The sequence below is a fragment of the Chiloscyllium plagiosum genome, unplaced genomic scaffold (assembly GCF_037043375.1).
Source record: "Chiloscyllium plagiosum isolate Xiang-an unplaced genomic scaffold, Cpla_swu_hap1 HiC_scaffold_36, whole genome shotgun sequence".
Lineage (NCBI taxonomy): Eukaryota > Metazoa > Chordata > Chondrichthyes > Orectolobiformes > Hemiscylliidae > Chiloscyllium > Chiloscyllium plagiosum.
In genome coordinates this window covers 4,298,322-4,326,301 of record NW_028270174.1, presented here as the reverse complement: position 1 = coordinate 4,326,301, position 27,980 = coordinate 4,298,322, and the positions used below count along the sequence as shown (strand labels likewise).

Genomic DNA, 27,980 nt, shown 5'->3' with positions numbered 1-27,980 from the left:
GGATGGGGACACCAGAGTGGACAGGATAAGGAAGTGGGCAGACATGGTTCTAGGGGACTTTTCAGTAGCTTAGGGTGGGGAACACTCCCATGTTTTCTCTGTGAGACATTCCTGAACCCAAAGAAACCACAATAAACACATTTTATAAAATCACCTACAATCCCCATGTGCGCACCCACTGTATCAGGCAGTTCAGGGTACTGCAGGGTTCAGCAACACCTTTATTAAAGATCAAAAGCATCAACTTCTCAACATCTAAATATCACCATCTGTTTTCAATTGTATCCAGACCCTCACCTGCATGGTGTTAGATACATGCCCATTGTGTGGAGTTGTATTTTTAAAAAGGGGTCTTTTCTCTAGTTCAGAGGTGACCAGGTTAAGGTGACATGGTTAAAGAGATTAAAACTATCACCAGGTTCAATAGGGAGAGGCGGGAAAGATATTTCCGCTACAGAGGAGATCCAAGTGTTAAAAATAAGAGACAGCCACTCATCAATCTAACTGATCAGGAGAGATTTTTTTTTTTAACCCAGAGCGTGGGGAGAATGTGGAGCTTACGCTGACAAGGACTTGTGGGGAGAATCGTGTTGATAAGTTTCAGGCAAACACATCAGGGGGCATGGAATTAAACATCAGTGAGAGATTAAACAGCGTGGGATTGATTCAGCTATAACTGCAATTTGAAATACATTCTCTTCTAATCTTACACTGGTGAAAAAAAATCCAATCTGCTCCTAACTGATTGCTTTTAATTAAGCCAATAACTGAAAATAAAAGTGATACTTCCTATTGAAATATAATCACTATGAATGAAGACATTTCAAGTTAGAGTCATACATCTGTACAGCACAAACAGACCCATCAGCCCAACCCATCCATGCTGACCAGATATCCTAAATTAATCTAGTCCCATTTGCCAGCACTTGGCCCATATCCCTCCAAATCCTTCCTAATCATATGCCCATCCAAATGCCTTTTAAAATGTTGTAATTGTACCAGCCTCCACCACTTCCTCTGGCAGCTCATTCCATACACGTACGACCCTCTGTGTGAAAAAGTTGCACTGCATACTGTTTGCATTAAACCAGAATCCTAATTTCTAGCCACTGTTGGTATTCAACTGTCTGGACGTCTCCAAGCATTATCATTGCAGCCTGCTTAATCAACACTGGCTCTATTACAGATTCAAAATGAGAGTCATACAGGACTCAAAACATTCGCTCCATTTCTCTCTCCACCGATACTGCCAGACCTGCTGAGTTTCTCCAGCAATTTCTGCTTTTGTTTCAGATTTTTAGCATCCACAGTATTTTGCTTTTATGTGTCATTTTTGTTGCTTCACTTTGGGGGCAGTTATCTACTAGACTAGGTCCATGCTGTTGGTTATAATTCTCCCATCAGACTGTATCCCTGCCCATCTAGCTTTCTGTCCATTCAGCCCACTGCCTCTACATCAAGACCAATCCAGGTTATTCCCACACTCTGCCCTCAGTATTTATCCAATTCCCTGCTAAAGGCCTTTACTGAATTGGTTTCCAGTGTCCGATTGACTCCGGTGGATAGATAGCTCATTCCTATTACGCCTCTGTTGATTTTGCCAATTATCGTAATCTTTGGTCTCTGCTTACCAACACTTCAGCCATTAGAAACTGTTCCTCTTTCGTTACTTACCTAAACCCTCGAACAAACTTCCGTCAAAGGAGCTTCTCTAGTATGTACATATAACCATGATCCTCCAACCCTGGCATAATTCTCGCAAAACCGCATGTTTCTTCCTACATACTTTCAGTCAATTCATCCCAATCCTTTGCAATGGTGTATTTCCTTCCAGTTCCACCATCTTGTCTCTGCTCTCTTAACGGTATTGACTGGGTCACAAATCTGATTGATGACCAATTCCATTAATGACAGACTGTGACAATGATTTGTCTTAAACAGACACTGACTACAGTTCATTCTACTGGTGGATTCTGTTACTGGTGGATTTAGCTTCCTTTCCAGTTTTTGTACTGGTCTGTTGGATACATTTGGACTTCATAAGTAGTCTCATTCTCTTCCATTGCCAATGCAGAAAGAGACTGTGTGATCCATGGAGTACACACTGACTCTCCGAAGAACAACGCCCGATAACCCTACATTTCCTGTGGCTAATCCACCTAGCCTGCATATCCCTGGACACTTCAGCACAATTTAGCACGCTCAATCCACCCTAACCTGCACAACACGATAGCTCAGTGGCTAGCACTGCTGCCTCACAGCACCAGGGACCTGGGTTTGATTCCCACCTCAGGCGACTTTCTGTGTGGAGCTTACACATTCTCCCCGTGTCTGCGTGGGTTTGCGCCGGTTTCCTCCCACAGTCCAAACATATGCAGGTTAGGGTGGATTGGCCATGCTCAATTGCCCGTAGTGTTAGGTGCATTAGTCAGGGGTAAATATAGGGTAGGGGAATGAGTGTGGGTGGGTTACTCTTTGGAGGGTTGGTGTGGATTTGCTGGGCCGAAGGGCCTGTTTCCTTTCTGTGCAGAATCTAATCTTTGGACTGTGGGAGGAAACTGGAGCACCTGGGGGAAACCTACATGGATACTATTTGTCAATTATTCACGCCCAAGAAATTGGACACTGGTGGTGTCCCTCTCTATGTAATCTTCACCTGCTGGGTGAATGCAACTCCGATCACAATGTTTCCTCATCATCTGAATGGGGTAGCACCTGGAGTTTCCAATCACCACTGAACTCGCCTGATCTGTTGGGACTCATTTCACTTTGTCTTGCTTTCTTTTTACCTTGTTTCTGATGTCAGGCTTTAAGAAAACTAAACCTTACCTTAGGAGCAAGTTTAAAATTAGCTTAACTCCTGAGGGGAGCAGATTGGAGACTTTGGGGGTGTTTCATAAAAGAGAAGTTATTACAGCCTGGCTTGTCACCTGGGAACCACATCTGCAAAGATCTGTTTGTAACCAGTCCACCCCGTTCTACAGGACCCCCTCGACGTTAGGGGTTGAGAGTTCAACTACATTCTCACTCAAACATTCCCAACTCTTCTGAAGTAACTGCTGGACCATTATGTGGCACTAACAGCTCGGACAACCCAAAAACTATCAACCCACCTCTCAAAACCTCAACACAAGGCACTTCTGGTCCAGGGCAACGATTGAAACATGTATCCATTTGCTGCAGTTAGTGACCACAAGTGCCACCTCCCATTGTTTCCTAGTGCTCACTGTCAAACGAAAGGAACTGTGGGTAGATCATTTCTCAATCTTAGAGACATTTACAACTTCTCACCAACTCTTCCATCTTTTCATACCAAGCTAACTTCTTGCTATACTGCTTCATACTAGATTCACACACAGTCTATCACCATGTGCTCTTTACAAAGTTCCTCCAACAACCTATCATGAATCTCTGCAGAATTATCGGAGATATGATGGGATAGTTGTAATGTCATTGCACTTGTAATCAGAGTGGCAGGCTAATTTTATGAGAACATTGGTTTAAATAGGACCACTGCAGAAATTTGAACTTTTTTTTGAAAAATGGTCTAATGGTGACTCCTGTCAATTGTTATAATGGAAAACCTGATGAAGGGGCAGTGCTCCGAAAGCCAGTGCTTCCAAATGTTGGACCATAATCTTGTGTTGTGTGGTTTTTAACTTTGTCCACCCCAGTCCAACACCAACTCCTCCACATAACATTTCATTAATGTCCTTTAGGGAAGGCAATCAGGCTCCCTTACCTGGTCTGGCCTATATGGGACTCAGAGCCACTGCAATGCGGTTAGCTAACATCTGGGCAATTAGGGACAGGCAACACATGCTGGCCCAGCCAACGATACCCACATCTCAAACAAATAATTTAAACATTGACACCATTCATTTGTGTCTCACATTTCCCATCATTATTACAATCAGCAGACCAGCGTTTTTAGGAACATTATTGGTCACTTTATTGAGCAGCCCATCTTTGGGTGTTTCAATCCACTTCCTGGACAGGCACAGACATGTCACTCATTTACCGAGAATAACTCACAGCTAAACCAGTGACTCGAAACAAATCACTCAACAGGAAACCGCAAACGAATGTCCACATTTGTGGGATGTGCCGATTTAAGATATTCAATTTCATATCGATGGGCTGTCAAAGTTCAATGCCCATCTTTGAAGCTCTGCTGCCACAGGCTGGGAGAGTGGGCAAAGAAGTCCCCGTGCCACTGGGCGGTCAGCTAACGCCAAGGTTCACCGGGCGGTCAGCTAGCGCCGAGGTTCAGTGGGCAGTTAGGAAAGTAAGTGCAAAATTAGCATTCATTTCGAGAGGGTTAGAATACAAGAGCAGAGACACTGTGCGGACCTGTTCAGGCTGCATTTGGAATATTGAGCAGGTTTGGGCCCTATATCTGAAGGAGAATGGCCTGGCCTTGTGGGGGGTCCAAAGGATGTCCTGGCTTTGGGTGGGGGTCCAGAGGAGATTTACAAGAATGATCCCAGGAAGCAAGGGGCACATGAGGAGTGGTCGAGGTCTTTGGGTCTGTACTCTATGTGGAGTCTAGAAGGGTCAGAAGGGGGTTTTGATTACAACTTACAGAATACGGAGACACCTGCAATATAGAGTGGATGCGGAGAAAAATGTTACCAGTCGGAGAGACTAGGACCTGAGGGCACAGCCTCAGAGCGAAGGGACAACCCTTTAGAATGGAGATGAGGAGAAATTTCTTCAGCCAGAGGCTGGGGAATCTGTGGGACTCATTGCTTCAGAGGCCAAGTCACTGAGTGTGTTTAAGACAGGAAGAGATAGATTCTTGATTAGTAAGGGGATCAAGGGATACGGGGAGAAGGCAGGAGAATGGAGTTCAGAAACATAGCTGTGACGGAATGGTGAAGATTTGATGGGCCAAATGGTCTAAATTTGTTCCTTTGTCTTATGGCCTGTGGACTCTTAAGAGTTTGGGGTGGTCTGTGGACAAAATGAATTTCCTACAAATCAAGTCTTTGTGGAACTAACACTCTGATTAATTGCTAATGTCTCTTTCTCAACTGGAGCAATTTTACCTGGATCACTTTCTACCTAAACAACACCCACAAATGAATGGAGTGGACATCAAGGCTGTCTCACGTAGAGTTTGTCAATATTTAAATTATTTGTTTGGGATGTGGGTATCGCTGGCTGGGCTGGCATTTATTGCCAGTTTTAGAAATGGCACTTGAAGTGTTTGTGATGTAATCACGGTACAGCCAACACATTGCTAAAAGTTTGCACTTTAGAAACAGAGTCCCCAATTCGTCAATCACATTATAGCAAATTCAGGTTAACAGAACGTGCATTATCACAGAATGACCTGTACTATACACCTCCCCAAAACAGACAGCATTTGACAAAAAGGTCAGACCTTGCAGTCTAGAAACCATTTAGGACTGAGCTAAGGGGCAATGTCTTTGCTCAAAATTATTTGGATTTCTCTAACCCGATCTGATACACATGCTCAGAGTCTATTCCAGATGGAGGACAGTACATCTTTGGAGGGAACGAAAGGAATGATGGAATCTGGGGGTGAATCTGAAGTACATTGGCCAACATCTCTTCTTGGATGGCAAGAGCCAGAGCCAACATGGCCAACTCCAGACCCAAATTCTTGTTTTCTTTGAACATTCAATGGATAAAGCAAACCAGATTATCCACATCAAAAGCTCCAGTTTGCAGTGAACAGCCATTTCACCCTCCCCTGCCCCCCACAAGTCGACAGAGTGGTCAGGGGTTCACCTACCGTTGCTTTGTGAGTTTTTCCACTTCGTTCTGCAGACTGATGATCTTCTCCCCAAACTCCTGCTTGAAGAGATAGTTGGCTTCCTCAGCCAACTGCCAGTTGTGTTGTGTCTGTTGCAATCTGGGATTTGAATCGGATGAGGTGGTGGTAAAACAAAAGAAAGAGAGAGAGAGAGAGAGAGAGAGAAAGGGGGGGGGGGGAATGTGGTGGATGCAGCAGGTGAAGGGGTGGGAATAGATCAAATTTAAAAACAAAAACAAAAAAAACAACTCAATGATGGTTAGAAACAAAGAAAAAGAAACACACTGGCAATCTCGACAAAGGAAAGAGGTTCCAGACAGTGAGAAGGTTTCTTTCAATGTGTTTATTTGGATCTATTACTACACAGTTCACAATAATGATGGTTAATTAACAAAATAAGTCTTTGTTGACATTATTTTGCCCCCAGCAAAAACACATCTTGCACCAGAATTAACTCCAGTGCAACTGCCAACAGATCATCATTAACACAATCGATCTAGGCACGTTTAAATAAAAAATAATTCTGGACAGGATTGTGCAAAAGCTGATATTGGTTGCACGATTAACTCCTGCATTATCTAATTTGTTGAAAATTGGTTCATCTCTGAAAGCAACCATTTAGTCCCACACAAGTCACAATTAATTCCACATATGCTACTTAATTCTGGATCCTCTAAGGTTAAGTTAAAATCCAGTTGTGTTTTGGCATCAGCCCACTGTAAGTTTACTTTGAACAGGAGGTCCTGTTGGAACACCTGGGAATGTGTACTAGTAAGGTCACAGATTATTCAAGATTGCAACAACTGGCAGAACAGGATCAAGGGGCTGAATGGCCTCTTCATGCGTCTCACACAATGGTTTCAGCACCTGATCCCTTTCAACAGAATTTACCCAAAATGGGGTTTGGCCAAATTGGATTGTCCAGTTGAAGTCCAAAAGGCATTATAACGTGTGGCAGCTTTCATTTGCAAACAATCGCATCCTAAATTATTAGAGTGAAATCTTATCATCATCACCACACCATTTCATGTTGCAGAATTTGGAATTGAAAAATTGTCAATGTGTTTGTCTAAAGTTATGAAACTGAGATTCTCTGAGCTTAAAGCAGTGAACCAGCCATGAAGTGAAAACATGGGAACTGCTGTGTCCAATGTATCATTTCTCAACACCTCTGTCATGTATCATCAAAGCTCTGCATTTCCATTTAACCTGATCCTACTCTCAGTCTCCATCATCTCTCAAGCTGTTTGTATTTAAAAAAAAAATACTTTCTGAACAATCCCACCCATTTAATCAGTGCTGGAATTATTAGATGGCATTCCTAATCTACGAGCAATCCCCACTTTACCAAACAGAACACAAGTATAGTTGGTCATGCTGCACCTCCTTTACTGCTTTCCATAAGACATAGGAGTGGAAGTAAGGCCATTTGGCCCATCGAGTCCACTTCGCTAATCATCATCATGCAATTTCCTCATGCAATAAAGTGCCCTCAATAAATTCGACTCCAGCACACCTCAGAAAAAAACTTGCCTGGACCAAAACACTTGCTCAACTCGGGACCTTGCGAAACCAACATTCCTGATATTTCCAATGGGCGCCATTCAGCGACAAAGAGAAACCAAAAGCTGAGCAGAATTGGTCAGGGACAAACCAGGAAGAGTGAACTTGTGGGTTGATCTCTGAAGCCCACATCCATCAAACCCAATCTGTTTCAAACTCTAAACTCGGTCTTGCTCTGCTAGAGCCAGAGGGGTTATCACTGCATCCAGTGCAGTACTCTGCAGCCTGGAGGTTATCCCAGTTGGCAGTCACTCCATACACTAAACTGGTCAAATGGATCTTTTTAATGAAACACTTCAGGTAATGTAGGGAGACAGCGAAGATGTGTGTGAGATAATAAGGCAAATCCACTGTGCAAACTTAAATAGCTAAGATTATAAAATTTAAGTTTTGCAACGTATTCAACTTAGACAAGCTCAATCAACAGCGACTCAATTGCACTCGAACCTGTGCCCCAAGTTAAAACAACAACTACTTTGAAAGGGGATCTCTGCTGCCAGTGGTCAATGACTCTCAAGAGTATCGCACCATTCACAGAGCAGTAACAAAACCAGGCCAGGGAAATGGTGGCTATAAAAGGGCTGCCAGTGAAACATGAAGTACTCAAATACTATAATAAACATCTCTCTGTATTGATTTTTAAATTGGGGAAAAAGAAATGCTGCACTTCAAACTGTAACCACAACTTTGAAAAAAAAGGTTCTCTCTTCTGTTGCCGAGCTAGTAGAATGTCTTCTCCTCTGGGTGCCTAGTGTCTCTGTACCAGCTTTCCTGCTGCAGTGTTTAGATTCCTAGCTTGCTTCATCAAATCATTTTCACTTTTTTGAGACAGGGCAAAAAGGGAAGGTGGTAGGTGAGAGAGATTGCAAGAACAAAAAAAAACAATAGGGAAGATGAAACAAAAATAAGGAGAAAGAAAGAGAAACACAGTAAACAGAATTTCCATGAACAAACGTTCAGGTTAAATTCGTCTTTTGAGCTAAGCATTTGCGTTTTAAAATCAGTTTCAACACACTCATCACCCCCGAGATTGTACAGGTACAAACACTGCTTTGGAAATGCTTGTGAGCAGGGCACTATCCCCATCAGGTCCACGTGGTCCCCTTCCAGCCATCTCTCTCATACAGAAGGCAGGGAAGAGTGTTGAGTGGGGGGTCTGGGGAGGAACAACAGGATGGAGTCTGCAGCAAGGGGAAATTACTTCAATTATATTAGTGTCCCCACCTCTGGGTGCAAGCAGCCTCTCAGAATCACTGGCTGGAGCAGTGAGGATTGATTGGGAGAAATGATCCACTCACTGTTTTTTTACACAAGACATAACTCCCTTCCACCAGCTGCATCTTACTGAAGGAAGGGGCATGCCGTGGTATCACAGAATCCCTCTAGTGTGGAAGCAGGCCATTTCGCCCATCGAGTTGACGCTGACCCTGAGAAGAGCACCCCACCCACATCCAGCCTCTACCCTATCCCTGCAACCCTGCATTTCCCGTGGCCATTCCACCTAGTACAAACTCCATACAGTGGTCCCAAGACTGGAATCAAACCTGAGTCCCTGGCACCGTGAGGCAGCAGTGCTAACCACTGAGCCTCCGGACCATAACTGGCATTAGTGATTGTAGTTCATACAGACTCTTTTTCCTTAAAACAAAAGTCAATAGACTATGCACAGCACTGTTGAAGCGGTTGTTTGTTCAGTGAATTAAATGGATCTCTCTGTGAACTGTTCTGAGGAAGGGTCACTCAACCCAAATTATTAACTTTGATTTCTCTCCACAGATGCTGTCACACCCATTGAGCTTTTCCAACAATTTTTGGTTGTTTCTCTGCATAAACTGGCCTTGCTCCTGCGAGTGCTGACCCCCCTTCCACCTCCAACCCACACTGTCCCAGAGTTTGACGTTCTCAGAGGCTGGCGTGTATATTCTGCACACTGTCTCTGCAACAGGTGGTGGTGTTTGAATAAAAGGACAAGTTGAAATGCCCAACCATCCAAATCGAGTGGGCAGGGAGGGGGAACCATCTTCAACAAACAGTGCCTCCTGCCCCATCACACATACTCTGTAACTAAACCACTAGAGGGGAACAATTCAGGCAGAGGCAAGCAGCAACCCTGGGGACCGTATCAGAGGAGAAAGCTTCCAGACATCAGACGCGATGCTGATCGAATTTCACTTGAGCAGCATTTCTGACAGATTCAGGCAAACGCCCAGCGTCAGGTTTGTTTATAGCTGACACAAAGAGAAAGTGCAGCAGACTGTGCACAGGACAGAGACAGAGAGCGTGAGAGGCGACACACGAGAGTGAGGCGGGGGGGGGGGGTGGCAAGAATGCGAGATGGAGAGGGCGAACAAGCAATGCAGGATACGGAGTACAATTTACTGGGAAAACAATGGAGTGAGGTTAACCCAACTCTTTCACAGAGCCATTGCAGACGGAAGGGACTGAATGGCCTCCATGAGAGCTATCTAAAACAATGGAGAGATCCAGACTGGAATCTGGAAATGGAACTCTCAAACAGCATTCTGTTTATATAAAAATTTGGAAAAATTAATTGAACAAAGGTGTTGAGTCTGTCGAAGAGACAACTATTAGATGTAGTTTGCTCGCTGAGCTGGAAGATTCATTTCCAGACATTTGTCATCCTACTAGGTAACATCTTCAGTGGGGTAAAAACAATGACTGCAGATGCTGGAAACCAGATTCTGGATCAGTGGTGCTGGAAGAGCACAGCAGTTCAGGCAGCATCTGACACTGCTCGTCGGATGCTGCCTGAATTGCTGTGCTCTTCCAGCACCACTGATCCAACATCTTCAGTTGGCCTCCTGAAAACAAACCTTCCAGCTCAGTGAGCAAATCTACATCCAGAACCTCATCCTGAGCTACAAACCTTCTCAAAACTTGCAGAGACAACTGCTATTTATCTCAGATCAATCTACTCAGTGCACAGCGGTGAACTTTGTTACAGCTCTCCCAGGTCCCTGTCCAGCTCGTGAAGGTGGGTCACTGTCTGGGACACGACAGAATGGTGGGGCAGATGCGAGGGGATGGAGAGAGCACAGTGAAGATTCACCAGACTGATTCCTGGGACGGCAGGACTGAGAGGAAGTGAGGCCTGCAGATGTTGGAGACCAGAGTCCAAGAGTTTGGTGCTGGAAAAGCACAGCAGGTCAGGCAGCATCTGAGCAGCAGGGAAATCGACATTTCGAGCATAAACTCTTCATCAGGATTGAGGGGGTGGCCCCAAGGGGGCAGAGAGATAAATGGGAGGGGGGGTGGGACTTGGGTAAGGTACCTAGGAATGTGACTGGTAGAGGGAGGTGGGGGTGAAAGTGATAGGTTAGAGGGAGAGTGGAGCAGATAGGTGGGAAGGAAGATGTACAGGTGCGACAGTTCAAGAGGGCGGTGCTGAGTTGGAGGGTTGGATCTGGGACGAGGTGGGGGTCAGGGAGATAAGGAAACTAGTGAAATCCACATTAGATCGACATTCTATCACGTCCCCAGCAAATGCCCCACAGTCCTACCCGCCTCCCATGTCTCTCGGCCCACTTGGACCACCCCATCATTCCTGATGAACAGCTTATGCTCGAAATGTCAATTCTCCTGCTCCTCGGATGCTGCCTGACCGGCTGTGCTTTTCCAGCACCACACTTTTTGTCAGAGGACTGAGGTATGAAGACAGACTGGATCAATCAGGACTGTATCCACTGGAGCTTGGAAGATTGGGGGGGGGGGGGGGGGGTGGGGCGGGGGGAGGGGAGAGATCTCACAGAAACCTATAAAATTCCAACTGGTCAAGGCAGAGTAAAGTCAGGATGAATGTTGCCAATGATCGCCAGGGTCACCGTGTAAGGATAAGGGGTAGGAATCTCTTCACCCAGAGAGTGGGGAGCATGTGGAATTCTCTGCCACAGAAAGCAGTTGAGGCCATTGAACGTTCTCAGGGCTAAAGGGATTAAAGGGTATGGGGAGAAAGTGGGAACAGGGGACTGACATGGATGATTGGTCATGATCATACTGAATGGCGGAGCAGGCTTGACGGGCCAAATGGCCGCCTGCTGCTCCTAGTTTCTATAGGGTTCATATTTTTAACATGCACACTCTCTCACACGCACAACTTCACTCCCTCATGGTCTGACCATACTCGGGAGCATACAGCTCACAGCATTCCCACACTGGAATAGGACGATCCATTCAGTTTAATTCCTTTGACCGAGGTAACGCCAATGACACAATGGGGACAGTGATGCTGGGAATGGGAGTGTCAGCACGAGGCAGCATGGGGTGCCAAGGGGTGCAACGTGCACCAAGGAATGGGGCAAGATACAATCAAAGCCAACATACAGGGGACTGGAGCAGTCACAGGAATCAGAATCCCTCCAATATGGAAGCAGACCATTCAGCCCATTGAGTCCACAGTGACCTTCTGGAGAGCATCCAACCCAGCCCCACTCCCTACCCTAACACTGTAAACCTGCATTGTCTATCGCTAACCCACCTAGCTTGTACAGCCCTAGACACTATGGGCAATTTAGCATGGCCCATTCACCTGACCTGCACATCTTTTGGACTGTGAGAGGAAACCGGAGCACCCGGAGGAAACTCACACAGACACAGGGAGAATGTCTGTGTGGAGTTTGTACAGTCGCTCAAGGGTGGAATTGAACCTGGGTCCCTGGTGCTGTGAGGCAGCAATGGCTACCTCTGAGCCACCATGCTGGGAGTGAAAGGCAGAGAGAGCTAAACATACCCCAGTATTAAAACCATGCTACGCATTAAACAGCCCACAGGTGCCAGGTTTTAGCTGTGATGGTTATTCCATCCAGGATTATTACTGAGAGGGGGGCCCTCCTGAGTGGAAAATCACCCAAATCCTCCTCTTGTATCCCAGCTCTCAGTTCAACATGGGGATATTTGTTGCTTCATAAAACAGCACTCTGCTGTTCAGAGTGGGGACAGACATGGATTTCCCAAGTAACCCACAAACCGACCGTACCCACACTTGCTGTTCATTTACCTTCGCTCCAGCTGTTTAATCGTACAGCTCATCTGATTCGCTTTCTCCTCCAAACGAGTAATGATTTCATTCTTCTGTCTAATCACATTATCAGAGCCCTGTGACATTTCAGAAAAGAACCACAATTTGCAAAACAGTTAAATAACGAAACCATGAGAGACCGACCCAAGTCTGTCTGACACGAGTCCCTCAGTGTGTTTAGGGAACGTATAACCCACAGCTCCCAATATGGAGCATGTTAAACTCAATCCCCCTGGGGGGGGTTTCATGTCCCCCACATCCCCAGGCCCCTCTCACTTTCTCCCTTTCAAATTGATGTACTTTGACTCCGCTATTAACACCTCCTGTGGATGTAAACTTAGTCTCTTCTACAACCATTAACACTACCATTACCTACTGTTCCGTCACACCTCGGAGCTCAAATCACCCTCGATTCCTGACCTTACCCTAACCCAGCTCATCCCCACCTTTCTCTAAAATCCATCACTTCCCCACCTCTCCCTGCCTGCTCAAAGACATCCTATTGAAAATAAAATACTCCCAATGTTGGAGATCGGGAATACAAACAGGAAATTCTGGAGAAACCCAGCAGGTCTGGCAGCATTGAGATTGCAAGAGAGTGTGTGAGAGAGCCATAGAGATGTAGAGCACAGAAACAGATCCTTTGGTTCAACTTGTCTATACCGACCAGTTATCCTTAACTAATCTAATCCCATTTGTCAGCATTTGACTCACATCCCTCCAAACCCTTCCTATTCCTATACCCATCCAGATGCCTTTTAAATGTTGTAATTGTACCAGCCTCCACCACTTCCTCTGGCAGCGCATTCCATACACGTACCACACTCTGCCTGAAAATTTTGCCCCTTAGATCCCTTTTAAATCTTTCCTCTGTCACCTTAAGCCTATACCCTCTAGTTCTGGACTCCCCAACCCAGGAAAAAGAGCTGGTCTATTTACCCTGTATATGCCCCTCATGATTTTATAAACCTCTAGAAGGTCACCACTCAACCTCCTACACTCCATGGAAAAGAAATTCCATTCTATCCAGCCTCTCATTATGACTCAATCCCTACATTCCCAGCAACATCCCGCTAAATCTTTTCTGAACACTGTCCAGTTTAATAATATCCTTCCTATAACCGGACGGCCAGATCTGGACACAGTGTTCCAGAAGAGGCCTCACCAACATCATGTACAACCTCAACATGACATCGCAACTCCTATACTCAAAGGTCTGAGCAATGAAGGCAAGTATGCCAAATGCCTTCCTAACAATCCTGTCTATGCAAATCCCAAAGAACTATGGACGTTAATCCCAGAAATTGTTGGGAAAACTCAGTAGGTCCGACAGTACCTGAGGAGAGAAATCAGAGTTAACGTTTTGGGTGCAGTGACTGTCCCTCAGAACTAGACTTGGAAACAGACCTGGGCCGCTAGACCTGAAACATTAACTTTGCTTTCTCTCCACGGGTGCTAACAGACATGCTGGGGTTTCCCAGAAATTTGGGATTTTGTTTCTGATCTACAAGGACTGCTTTAAATTTGGAATCTTGTTTGAGCTGCCCAATATTAATTCACTGCACGGTGTGGTGTGACACCGCTAAGGACAGGCAAATGGGTAAATCTTCTTTGGTCACCGCTACCACCAGACGGGGATGCCATTGGTGAGGCCTTCCTGATGAAGCCGTTGTGAACTGCTCTTTTGAAAACACAGTGGTGTAGCTGCCTTGTTGAACTGCGACCTGTATTGTAGCCATACTCAAAGAGCTGCTAGCCAGGTCAGCATGAAAGCTAGTGTTTCCTATCAGCAGCACACAAATACTGAGGGAACACACTGCCCATGTCAAGCACCAGCTGGTGTTTCTACATCATAAGGCACTATATCAATGTTTTTGTTGTTGCTGCACCAACTCGCTGTGTTGCTTACCTGAAGTTTTTGAGACAGTTCATGGTTGAGAGCCTGGACATCGTCCAGCTGCTGCCGGAATGTTACCAACACGTCTTGTTTGTCACAGATGTCTTTTTCCAGCATTTTCATAGCTAGTTCCATCTCTTGCTTCATACCAATCTGAACCTCCAACTCTTTCTCAACATCCTAAACCAGCCAGAGGTGGAAAGTTTAAATTAGTTTCTACACAAACAGATATTCCCCCAGATCCCATTCTGGTCCTTCAGTGAGTATTTAAACTACAAACTGGCACAGCACGTGGAGGTGGTACCATTGGGGCCCATTCAGTCTTGGCTATCTCTTTGAAAGAGTTCCCCATAGCCCTGCAATTTCTTCCTTGCAGCATGGTGACTCAGTGGTTAGCACTGCTACCTCTCAGCACCAGGGTGCCAGGTTCGATTCCAGCCTTGGGCAACTGTCTATGTGGAGTTTGCACGTTCTCCCTGTGTCTGCGTGGGTTTTTTCCAGGTACTCTGATTTCCTCCCACAGTCCAAAGATGTGCAGGTCAGGTGAATTGCCCATAGTGTTAGGTGCATTAGTCAGAGGGAAATGGGGCTGGGTGGATTACTCTTCGGAGGGTCTGTGTGGACTTGTTGGGCCGAAGGGCCTGTTTCCACACTGTAGGGAATCTATCCAATTGCCTTTTGAGAGTTCTGATGGAATCTGCTTCCAACATCGCTTTGCACAGAGCACAACACCTTGGGTTACAGGATAAGGTAAAGGGATGCTGTCCCTCGGGTTGGTGTGACTCGATGGGTTGAATGTCCTGCTATCAGGATTCTATGATTCTAACTCGTTGTGTGTAAAGATTTCTCATCGCTTCCTTGTAGTTTCTTTAGCAGTGTCCTTGATCCTCGAGGACACTGGAAATCACTCAAATTGCCCCACGATCACTGCATTTCACTTCACAAAGTAATAGCCACCTGACCAATTCATAAAGATGACACTCATAAAAGAACATGGAGTCAACTCCGAAATTACTGTTGAGAACCACAGACCTTTTACAAAATTTTCTTCCCTTTCTCTCATTCCTGTCAAATTCCTAACCCAACCAACACAAATTACTCAAGGATTGTGAGCCCAACAGTGCAGTTTCTTGCAGCTAAAACTCAAACAAATGTTTCTTTAAAGACTTAATATAATAAAGTGGAATCAAATCCCAGAGCGCTTCCAGTAACCTCTGCTCACGTGCAAACCTGAGGGTCACTGCGCTGCAGGCGAGGGGAGAGGTTCAGAATGTTCTTCCTGTGATCTCAGACAGTCCATTCCAGACCCTAACCACTGAATTGAGCCCATCACTCTATACCCCAACAACCCATCCAAACTGGGCTGAATGGCCTTGCTGAGCTCTAACTGCTTTATTATACTGTTGGAGACAGGACATTTGGAGGGATATGGACCAGGTACAGGCAGGTGGGACCAGTTTAGTTTGGGATTATGTTCAGCATGGACTGATTGGACTGAAGGGTCTATTTCTGTGCTGTGTGACTCTAAGCAGGAGTTAGTTAGCTCAGTTTGCAGGATGTACAGGGAGTAGTTGGAGTAAGCTAGTCAGTCCCCGAGATTATGGCTGATCATCTACATTGGTGTTGTTTTACTGTGCTATTCCACGTTGCTTGATGTCATTAGAAACTACAAATGTATCAGTTTCGGTCAAAAACCCTGTGGCGTGGAAATTTTCAAAGATTCCCCAACCTCAAAGCTCAGCAACTTCTCTTTTTCTTAGTCTGAAACAGCTTGCCTTTACTGTGCACCTGGCACTAGACATCCACACTGCGCCACACACACACACACACACACACACACACACACACACACACAGTCTCCCCCCTGCCCCACACTCTCAGACAGTCCATTCCAGACCCTAACCACTGCCTCCCCCACACTCGCAGACAGTCCATCCCAGACACTAACCACTGCCTGCCCCACACTCTCAGACAGTCCATCCCAGATCCTAACCACTCAATGACTGCAAAACGTTTATCCTCATCTTATCATCACTCCTTTTGTCAGCCTTCACCAATCAATGCCCTCGGATTCTTGATCCTTCCACCAATGGGACCTGGTTTTCTCTCTCTCGCTCTCCCCCCGCTCTGCCAGATCCCTCGTGATTTTGAAAACCTCAATCAAAATTCCTCACGTCTGTCTCTGCCCAGGGAGCACCTGCCCAGCCTATCCAATCTACCGATTAACTAAACCACAGCAGTATTTACACGTGGATTTAAACTGAAGCTTCCAGCTCTCTCCGGTGGATACAGTTCACCCTGAAATTACAGCTTGCACATTATAATTCTCACACTTCAGTATCCTCATGTCCTATATTATTTTTGATTCCCACCTCCTTCACAGACACTGGCTGTTCTTTCACCCACCTCCTCCAATAGTCTGGCTTTTAGCCACTGGTCTTGATAATCCGAAATATTTACACATGGATTTAAAATACTAAAAAACTCACCTGACTCAGGGTACTGGTGAGTTTAGACACCTCTCACTGGCTGATTGAACAGGAACAGTCTAGTGATCGTAACAATGTCAACTATGTATACTTGAGAATCAGAGTTCCCTGATTAGACCTAATTAACAGCCCCAATCAGGGAGCCCTGGCTGACAGATATAAACAGGAGGGCTAGGGGTTCTGTTCGCTCTGAGAGCTGGATGAGTGTCAAGGACTCTCCCCGTGTAAATAAAGGGTGACAGGATCCTGACCTTCTGGGGAGTTAATTCCAACAGGAAAAGATAAACCTGAACAGGGCACATTTTGGGCTAGGACTTGGATTGTAACACACTGGCCCAGAATCTGCAAGATCTGACGGGGAGAACACAGACCACACCGCTCTGGGAAACATGGCAGGGGAAATAGGTCAGCTGCTCCTTAAGGGCCAGCATGGGAGACGGACTGAATGGTCTACCCTTGTGCAGTGATCATTCTATAACCCTATCACATTGTAGTGACCGACCAGACGGAGCTGCGTCTCCTCCTTCAGTTGTTTCCTGGTCTCAGTATGGACATCATCTGTCCCCTGGCGAGGGGGTCTCGGAACCTGTCCCTCCACATTCCCATCTGGCTTTCCCACCTGCAAAACACAAAAGCATTGAACTTTAGACCTCAGAAATTGGGCAAAGTGTCAGAAAAACAAAACAGTGCCAAATTCTTTCATGACCTACAGACACTAAAAATCCCATCCCTGGATTTACTTTTTAAAACCTGCTATATTCAGTGTTTTGCCAGTACTAGAATCATCCTGTTGTAGGTATTTGACAAACTGATGGAGGACCTCAGGGGGACGGGTGATGATTGTTTATTTAATGCTCAGGTATGGAGAGGAACCACTCAACACTGAAGCTTCCAGCTCTCTCCGGTGGATACAGTTCACCCTGAAATTACAGCTTGCACATTATAATTCTCACACTTCAGTATCCTCAGGACCTATATTATTTTTGATTCCCACCTCCTTCACAGACACTGGCTGTTCTTTCACCCACCTCCTCCAATAGTCTGGCTTTTAGCCACTGGTCTTGATAATCTGAATGCCCTGTGAATGCTATCCATTTAGCTTCCACATGCTTTGCTAGTTTTGTTTGTTACTGACTACCTTTAATCATTAACTAGCTTAACCCCTACCCCTGCACAGAGATATGAAGAAGTGTACTATTTATGAATTGCAACACCACCAGGAATAACACCTCGGGTCTGGCCGAAGAGAGCTATCGCGATGTGTTATTTCGGTCAGTAGACTTCATGTCTCACTTTTTAGCTTTGGCCTGGAACACCACAATGGGAAGACAGTGGCGTAATGACAATTGGACTGACCAGTAAACCACAGGTAAGGCTAATGGAGACATGGATTCACAGAATCAGACACTATAGCAGAGGCCCTTCAGCTCATTAGGTCTGTACTGTCAAAAATACACGACTGTCTACACTGGTCTGACTTTCACACATTCAGTTCACAGCCTTGAATGTTATTACACATCAAACACTCATCCAGGACGGCTGGTAAAATTAAAATTCAGTTCATAAAGATCTGGAATTAAAATTCTTGTCTCAGTAATGATGATCATGTGAATTACCACTGATTGTTTCAAAACCCATCTGGTTCACCAAAGTCCTTGAGGAAACAATATCTGCCGTCCTTAACTGGTCTGGCCTGACTCCAGACCCACAGCAATGTGGTTGATCCTTAACTACCTTCTAAAATGACTCAGTAAACCACTCGGATCAAGGACAATTAGGGACAGGCAGCCAGGACACCCACGTCCCATGAAAGGGTGAAGAAACTCAGTGGGAACAAGAGTTTATAACAGCACAAAGACAACACAGGAGTGTAGGACCTTCAATCTATCATCGGGCTCACATCCAATCTCCTTAACCAATGGAGATTTAAAAGAACTGAGAAGAAACTAGAGAAGTGACAAAGAAATAGAACCTTGAGAGTGATTTATCACCACATGATAAACTGTTCCCTTTCTACAGTGTGGCCTGAATCCCATCAAGTGAACCTGCAGAGTTAAAAGGTGCAGACTGATTGGAATATTCATAATTGGATCCAGTTAACATGGAGCTACTGTCCCATCAAGATCCAGTGAATAAAATACCTCCAGAGATGTTCTTTTCAGCGAACCACATCCAATTTGGGGGAATAAATCACTATTAGATCAGCAAAGCCAAATGAATCAGCGAACTTAATACAGGGGTTTAAGCGCTCTTGCCCCAACTAGGGATGCCAGGCAGAAACTGGCTGCTGAGACTAATTCCCATTTCAGAGCTGAAACAGCAAACGAACTCTTAACAATTCATACAAAATGGAAGCAACGTAAACACATTCACTTCACCCAGCTATTGTTCAGGGGGATTTATTCAGCCAATAGGTTAGGAATAGGTTGCGGCAGCTTAGTTCCTACAGGTTTAATTTAAAACAGTGAACTACCTCAGGATGTCCCACCACAGCAGAGATGCTACATAAACGCAGGTTCTCCTTATTGAAATTAATTTCCTACTGTTTTAAGGAAGGTGGGCAAAGTGATTGGAGATGAATTTTAACCAACACTGTGCGCCCCTCCTAATGTACCTACTTCCATCTTCTTCCGAGTCGAGTCGGAGTAGAAGGCATTTTCCTGCTTAATTCGTTCCGTCTCTTCCTGCAAGGTGATGATTCGGTTGTTTGCTACTGCAAGCTGTAAATGGGGGGGTAGGGAGGGGGGGAAAATAATGTAAACTTTAATCTTCCATGAAAAACAGGATGCACTACCACAGTATGAAAGCGACCCGCACCCCCATACCACGCGCTACCCCCCCACTCCCCGACAGGCAGAACACAGCGAAAGTATATGACTCACAGAGCCGCGATTGTCTAACACAGCCAATCGGCCCATCAAGTCTGCTCCGTCTTTCAATCGTGGCTGACATATTTCTCAACCCCATTCTCCCGCCTTCTCCCCATGACCCTTGATCCCTTTACTAATCAAGAACCTGTCCATCTCTGTCTTTAATATCCTCAATGACTTGGCCTCCACAGCTCTCTGTGGCAATGACTTCCACAGATTCACCACCCTTGAGCTGAAGAAATTCCTCCCCATCTCCCTTCACCCCTTCACTGAGGCTGTGCCTCAGATCAGAGTCTCCCCTCCCAGTGGAAACATCTTCTCCATGTCCACTCTACCCAGGCCTCTCAGTATTGATCCCCCTCATCCTTCTAAATTCCATCAAGTACAGACCCAGAATCCCCAGCTACTCCTCATCTGACAAGCTCAGTGTACTCAACAAGTCAAAGTCCAGTCCAAAAGGCACCTGGATGAGCAAAGTCCACCCTGGTATTCAAATCCTCCACTGCCATCACACCGGTATGGTCAGACATTTACTGCGATTCCCTCTCTAACACCCAGCCTGCCACATTGTCTCGGACAGATCACACAGAAGAACAAGGCATGAACTGCACCAAATTCCACTGACCTCTTCGGTAAGCTTTGTGTTTGATTTCTCCAACGCATCCACTTTTGCTTGTAGATTATTTACAGTTGCACTGCAAGAAAAAAATTTATGGTAATTGAATAACTTGCAGGTTTTGGATTTACAGCACAGAAACTAGCCATTTAGGCCAAGTGCCCACCTCATCCCTCTGTTCCCTCCTCCGTCACAGGTTTACATCGGTCTATATTATTCACCTTGAGCAATCACTGTGGGAATGGCCACCACATTCTTATCACCTTAGGTTTCCTCCGGGTACTCCGGTTTCCTCCCACAGTCCGAAGATGTGCACGTTAGGGTGGATTGGCCATAGGAAATTGCAGATAGTGTCCAGGGATGTGCAGGCCAGGAGGGTTAGCCATGGGAAATACAGGGTTACAGGGATAGGATAGGGGGGTGGCTCTGGTTGGGATGCTTTTTGGAGGGTCGGTGTGGACACAATAGGCCGAGTGGCCTGCTTCCACACTGTAGGGACTCTCTGATTCTTAAAATAAAAGTCTCATGAATTCGCGTATTGATTTATCAGTGACTTTCATATTGATGTCCTATTTCTGGACTCCAGGACAAACGGAAACATCTCCAAGTCAACCCTATTACCTGCCTTGGAGAATAACTAACACCTCTGTAAGTGCACCCTTCAATCTTCTCTGTTCTGCAGTCAGTGTCCCAGTCCGTTCAGATATCTGAGCTAGACACTCTCAGTTTCAGTATCATCTTCCTAAATCATTTCTTCACTGGCATCTTCCTCAACACCTCGATTGTTCCTATAACTTGGAGACCCGAGCTCTCCAGCTGCAAACAGCAGCTCTGTAATCACTTTACCAGGGGACAGTGAGCAGGGAGGGGCTGCTCAGTCTGTGATGATTTGTGAAAGTTCTGACCCTGACTCTAAAGTAGAGCTAGTCCTGCACCAACACATTATTTCATACCTTAGGTGTCGATTAAGTTCTTCCACGTAGTTTTTCTGATCCAAAATGGCAGTAATTTGCCCATCCCTAGGAAAGGAGATAATTCCTGCTTTTAAATCGGTTGAGTGTGCAACAGTTAAGCAAACATTAAAACGTGACAAGCAGACCTGGTCACCAACTCCTGGTGGCATTCCCTCATTAATGCTCCCCCCTCAGAATCTGAAAGATGTGGGGTTAGACCTCCCTTGTAGCCCAATCACATCCAGACTGACACTCCGATGCAATACTGAAAGAGTGCTGCATTTTCAGAGAGAGCAACTTTCAGGCAAGACCATTAACCTCCGATCACTTGTCATCCGAGACTGAAACACAGGAAGTAGAGGGGGAGGCGATTCAATCATGCTCTGCCATTCCGTATGATCGCGGCTGAGCATCCAACTCAGTCCCCCGTTCCTGCTTTTTCCCCCCATATGGTGCAGCTGTACAGGACATTAGTTAGGCCACTTTTGGAATATTGTGAGCAATTCTGGTCCCATTCCTATCGGAATGAAGTTGTGAAACTTGAAAAGGGTTCAGAAAAGATTTACAACCCTGCCAGGGTTGGAGGGTTTGAACTACAGGAAGAGGCTGAACAGGCTGAGGCTGTTTTCCCTGGAGCGTTGGAGGCTGAGGGGTGACCTTATAGATGTTTACAAAATCATGAGGGGCATGGATAGGATAAATCGACAAAGTCGGGTGGGGGAGTCCAGAACTAGAGGGGCACAGGTTTAGGGTGAGAGAGGGGAAAGATATAAAAGAGACCTAAGGGGCAACATTTTCACGCAGAGGGTGGTACGTGTATGGAATGAGCTGCCAGAGGAAGTGGTGGAGGCTGGTACGACTACAATATTTAAAAGGCATCTGGATGGGTACATGAATAGGAAGGGTTTAAGAGGGTTATAGCAAAAGTGAGTTCTGCAGATGCTGGAGATCAGAGTCGAGAGTGTGGTGCTGGAAAAGCACAGCAGGTCAGGTGGCATCCAAGGAGCAGGAGAATCGATATTTCGGGCAAAAGCCTTTTATCAGGAATCCTGGCAAATGGGACTAGGTTAGGTTGGGATATCTGGTTAGCATGGATATGTTGGACCGAAGGGTCTGTTTCCATGCTGTACATCTCGATCACTCTAATCCCTTTAGCCCTGAGAACTATATCCTTCTTGAAAACATTCAATGCTTTGGCCCCACCTACTTCCTGTGGGATGGCATTCCACAGGTTCCCCACTCTCTGGGTGAAGAGATTTCTCCTCATCAGTCCGAAATGGCCTTCCCAATATCCCTAGACTGTGACTGCTTGCTCATTGGAAACGCCCTTCCTGTGTTTATCCTGTCTAGTCCTATTAGAATTTTATAGGTTTCTATGAGATTTCCCCTCTTTCTTCTAAGTTCGAGCGAATATAGTCCTAACTGAACCAATCAGTCCTACCACCCCAGGAACAAAAAAAACAAAAAAAGAACTTGCTGGAAAGCACCTGTGAAGAAAAGTCAAAAGTTAACATTTCTGGTTTGGCAATTGTTCCTCAGAACAGGAAGAGTGTCAGTCTGGGAAACCTTTGCTGCACTCCCTGCATCACCAGAACACCCCTCCTCGGATAAGGAGACCCAAGCTGCACACAATAATATTCCAGGGGTGGTATCACCAAGTCCCCTGTATAAGTGCAGCAAAATATCCCTGCTCCTGTACTTTGCTGACACAAGATCCCATGGAAACATCTGGCAGCAGGGGATTTATTCAGTGTCGAAAACAACGTTCCTGCCTCAGTGCGCATCCCTATCAGATGACCCAGCCATTGCCACGTTGCTATTGGTGGGATCCTGCTATGTGCGAATCACCGGTCACATTTTCTGATGTACAACATGCAGCTGCACTTATAAAGATTTTCTGTAAACTGCCTCAGGATGTCCCAAGACTGCCAGAGGTACTACAGAAATGCAAATCTAACTTACAGGTTCTCCACAACAAAATGTTACATGAATCACTCAATTCGAGTTATTTTCAACCATGAATGGCCAGCGTTTCACGAGAAGTATTGTGTACAGGTGTGGGCGCCACATTACAGGAAGGACGGGAACCCATTGGGCACAGCGCAGAAGTGATGTAAGAGAATGGCTCCAGGACTAAGAAACTTTAGGGACAAGGAGGGATTGAAGAGATTGGAGCTCTCCTCTCTGGAGAGAAGGCAGCTGAGAGATTGAATAAAAGTTTTCAAATTAGTGAGGGAGCTGGATAGGGAGCAGCTGGTTCTGCTCAGGGGTGCTGGGCGGGGGGGGGGTGGTCGTTGAGAGAGAGAAGAATGAGATGGCATACATTTAAAGTGACTTGCAACTAAAGCAAGGGCAATGTCAGAGAAGTCTGTTTCACTCAGAGTAGACAGGGTCTGTGGTGGAAATGTGGCAGAGGCAGAGACAACAGAGGCATTGGATCGTTATTTGGATTGAAATGGGGGTCAGGGACATGGGGAAAAGGCAGGAGACTGGCGCTAGGGAATAGATCCAGCGCAGGCACAATGGGCCAAATGGCCTCCTTCAGTCCCATAATTCTGTGAAATTCACTGCATAACTTAGGAGCCAGCTCAAACTCTTCAGGCACAGACTGTAGTGGAGTTTTTGATTTGATTTGTTGTTGTACCCAAGTACAGTGAAAGGTTGTTTTGCACACAGTACAATCAGATCATAATGTACAAGGACAGACACATCTCTGGGTGTTTCAGCAGATCGATGTCTGGTAATGGTGTTTGTTTGTTTGTTTGTTTATTTATTTATTCTGCAGCAGGGTACATTATAAAGAACTGTGGATGCTGGAAATCAAACCAATACACAAATTTCTGAAGACACTCAGCAGGTCTGGGAGCATCTATGGACAGACAGAAACACAGTTAACATTTCAGGTCCTGTTCTGAATAAGGGTCACTGGACCTGAAGTGTTAACTCTGTTTCTCTCCACAGTTGCTTCCAGACCTGCTGAGTTTGTCCAGCAACTTCAGTTTTTGGTTAACGTTATAAACCAGTGTGTCGCTTGCCCGGGATCTTGCTGTGCATCTGTGGCAGTAAACTGCAAAGTGATGAACTGACTGCAAAGACTTGGGCATATGCCAGAGGTATGGAAGGTTCATGTACAGAGTTATCCAAGAGGATTAGATAAAGCAACGTTACACAGGGTCACTTACCCCTCAGCACTTTTACTGCTGTGGGCTCCGTCCTTCAAATACAGCGAGAAGTCGATCACTCCCACCTGAGGCACACAGAACCAGAGTTAAGATCATGGTCCATCATTTCACAGAATCTTACAGAATAAGACAGGGCTCACTACATTGGCAGAAATGTACACAACCGTTAATCAGCATCCGCACTGCCGATCACTCATTATCTACCACCACAATCTAGTATTCCAAACCAGCTTCAGAATGACAAAAGAGCTTAAATGGGATAGAATCAGAGACTTCTTCACTTGGTTTGGGAGTTGGAGAGCAAGTGGACATACAGACAGCATGGACCAGTTGGGGTTGAGAGTGTGGTGCTGGAAAAGGTCAGGCAACATATGAGGAGCAGGAGAACCAATGTTTCAGGCATAAGCCCTTCATCAGGAATTCCTGATGCTGCCTGACCTGCTGTGCTTTTCCAGCACCACACTTTTCGACTCTGATCTCCAGGATCTGCAGTCCTCACTTTCTCCTAATGGACCAAATGACATGGTGATGGTGTATGTAAATTCTTTTTTATTTATACTGATAGACATTTGCAATTCACATTGGCGTTACAGATCTAAAAAAGACACACAATAAGCTTAAGAGTTGTCAGCACATATTTTTATCAATATGCAGTGAGCACCTACAGATTGTGTGTTCAGTGACCCCATACAATGAACGGCTTTTGCCCGAAACATCGATTTTCCTGCTCCTCGGATGCTGCCTGACCGGTTGTGCTTTTCCAGCAACACTAATCCAGACACAATAATGATGAGGAGGTGCCGGATTATGGTCCAACAGGTTTATCTGGAATCACAAGCTTTCACAGCGCTGCCCCTTCATCAGGTGACGTGAAGGGAAGCACAGAATTTGTAAGCTGACAGATCAAAAGATCATACGTAGGGTGTGAGTGGAGAGCTGACAGCTGAATAATAGGTTTCTGCAGAGTCAGACAGTGTGAGTGAAGTGTCAACAGCTGAATAGCAAATGAAGGGATGACCCAAGATCTGATTATAGGCCCGATCTCCAGCAACACCTTATTTTTAATATTTAGTAATCATCTCTCTGCTTCAGTTAATCCGATCATAGGCCATCCCCTCACTTGCTATTCAGCTGTTGCCACTTTGCAGATGTTTGAAAGTGTCAGACAGTGAGTTGAGGATAACTCCATGCTCCTACCTGTGTATCGAGGTCTTCACCCTTCATACAAAGATTGACATCAATGACATTCAGCCCAACCAGGAGCCCAGCGATCACTGCTCCTTCCTCTTCCATCATCAGAGCGTTGGTTTCGTAAAACTCACTGGTGAAGAGCAGATGGTCATAAGGATTGAAGCACAAGCCCATTCTCAAACCTACCCTGCCATTCTATCCCGTGGTTGAATTCTACATCCCTGCCTGGCCAGGAAACGTAGTCATTTCAAACATTAACTGGAATGCTCCACTCCAGAGCGACCGTGGATTCTCAAAGATTCACACGTCTCAGAGTGAAGGAAACTCACCGCTCTGTGAATGACCTTCCCCTGACATTTTGATCACTAGTTCCAAAACCTGACAGTAACACAAAGCCAATTCCATCATTTAATATTGGGATAAAAGGTACAGAATTTGCACATATTAACGTCATTTTTTCTTTTAGACCTACGACAATAAGTAACACAGGAAGTGAATGTTTTGCCGCTGACAAAGTCACTGAAATGAAAAACTGTAAACCAGTGGCATATGGGTGTTGGTCTACCTCTGTCAAAGGGCTTAAATGGTATCTAGGTCAGTCACTCCAGAACCGGAGTGTGCCTTCTGCAGAGTTAATGGAAGGCTGCTTACACTGTGAGGGTTTATGATCAGAGCGAGAGCAAGAAAAAGAAAAACAGCGTGTGTGTGTGTGAGAGAGAGAGAGAGAGAGAGAGAGAGAGAGAGAGAGAGAGAGAGAGAGAGAGAGAGAGAGAGAGAGAGAGAGAGAGAGAGAGAGAGAGAGAGAGAGAGAGAGAGAGAGAGAGAGAAAAGAGAGAGAACATTAAACCAGGGGTTAAGCAGAGTCCAGCATGAGCGGAAGGAGACCCGGCTGAAGTCAGGTACAAGATTAGTCAGTCCAAGGATAAAAAGGAGATTTTTTAGCACAGTTAAAAGGAAATAATTGAGCTCCCTGAAAGAAGAGAGTTTGTGGAATACAGGATTGATTGTAAAATGCCCATACCAGGAGTGTTTGGTTGGAATTATTAAAAGACTGAGAAAGTCTGAGCTCTCATTTGTGTGAATATTGAAAAGGAAAACACTTTACAGTTCACAGCAGCAGAACTGAATGGTGGCAGTTACAGATGTGTAGGTTTAAAGTATCGTGTTGGGAAGCAAATGGGACTTTGATTCAGTGTTCAGAATCTTTCAAACTAACACATTTTAATATCTTGATTTTAAACGAAACATTTCATGTACTAATCTGTTTTATTGTTAAAAGCACACACTGGCTACACATTTGCTTACGTGCTTCAGTGAAAGACCATCTTGTTAAATTTCAAAGACTGATCTGTCAAGCCAGATCTTATTCTGGGATCAGACATGTCCAGCACTACCATCAGCTGGGATCATAGCCATTGGAAAACTTAGCCCTATTCTGGAAACATGTGGAAAACGTTCTTAATGTGGGTAAAAGGCATCTCAGGAGGTCAGCAATTCAGCACAAACAGCTCAGCAAGAGAAGCTGCAACATCCAAAGGAGAGATCTCCTCCAGGAGATGGCACATCACATGACGCCCACTGACATCATCTCTAATGTTGGACTTGCTGCCATGGCAACCCTCACCCTGCGGTATCAGTCCGGCTGATATCCCTCGAAATTGCCCCTTCAGTGGTACCCACACCATGAAGGGGACTAGAAGGCCTACCCTCCTGCTGTCTTGGAAACAGCCACTATTCCCAGACACCACCCCTAGCTAACACCTTCCCATGGATACCGGCAGCTTCCTGATCCGGGTCACTAGGAATATTGAGCCCAAACTGGAGTGAAGCGATGACTAAAAGGCCAAACCTGTCAAAAAATTCAGGAACACAATTGGGGGTCACTTGGCTCAATTGACCTGGGATCATCACAAACCCTTTCACGTGAGTAAGAGATGTGCAAACACAGACCTGAGCAGATCCTTCCGATTAATTAACGCCTTCATATAATCTGACAGCTTCTTCTGCATCAGAGCCAGACGTAACCATGCTCTCCCTCTGCCAACCGGAGTCCTACAAGCATCAAAAGTTACTTTGTTAAAGGGCCTACGAAAATGCACATTGTTGTTGTACAACCTTTGTTTAAGGGCTGTTTATCAACGACGACTGCAGTAACATACAAATGAGGTGCAGGTGTTAGCCATTCAGCCCATGTAGCCTGCTAGCCCATTCAGCCTGCTAGCCCATTCATGACTGATCCTGATTGTAGCCTCAATTCCATATTCCCAGCTGCCCCTGCTCAGTCAGGAATCTACCTACTAATCCTTTCAAAATATTTAACGCCTTACTTTAAAGGCAGCAAGATATAGGAGCCTGGGCCATTCATCCCCTCTAAAACCTGCTTCACCATTCACTGAAGT

General features: G+C 45.5%; 1 protein-coding gene and 1 long non-coding RNA gene across 6 annotated transcripts in view; one reads left to right on the top strand and one right to left on the bottom strand.

Annotated features, from left to right (window-relative positions):
• LOC122539525 (protein RUFY3) overlaps positions 1 to 27,980 on the bottom strand; it is a 70,853-nt gene that overhangs the window by 8,830 nt on the left and 34,043 nt on the right. For all 5 annotated transcript variants that reach the window (XM_043674475.2, XM_043674479.2, XM_043674476.2 and 2 more), the window contains 10 exons: positions 27,532 to 27,633; positions 25,588 to 25,711; positions 24,391 to 24,455; positions 21,209 to 21,274; positions 20,265 to 20,334; positions 19,388 to 19,489; positions 17,272 to 17,388; positions 14,293 to 14,460; positions 12,363 to 12,460; positions 5,765 to 5,884 (listed from right to left, as the gene is read on the bottom strand). In XM_043674475.2, coding sequence (XP_043530410.2) covers positions 5,765 to 5,884; positions 12,363 to 12,460; positions 14,293 to 14,460; positions 17,272 to 17,388; positions 19,388 to 19,489; positions 20,265 to 20,334; positions 21,209 to 21,274; positions 24,391 to 24,455; positions 25,588 to 25,711; positions 27,532 to 27,633 — 1,032 coding nt within the window. The remainder of the gene's footprint in view (positions 1 to 5,764; positions 5,885 to 12,362; positions 12,461 to 14,292; positions 14,461 to 17,271; positions 17,389 to 19,387; positions 19,490 to 20,264; positions 20,335 to 21,208; positions 21,275 to 24,390; positions 24,456 to 25,587; positions 25,712 to 27,531; positions 27,634 to 27,980) is intronic.
• The window catches only part of LOC148139888 (uncharacterized), a 132,338-nt gene continuing 122,368 nt past the window's right edge, over positions 18,011 to 27,980 (top strand). Inside the window, exon 1 of the long non-coding RNA XR_015753300.1 lies at positions 18,011 to 18,138. This is a non-coding gene — a long non-coding RNA (uncharacterized LOC148139888). The remainder of the gene's footprint in view (positions 18,139 to 27,980) is intronic.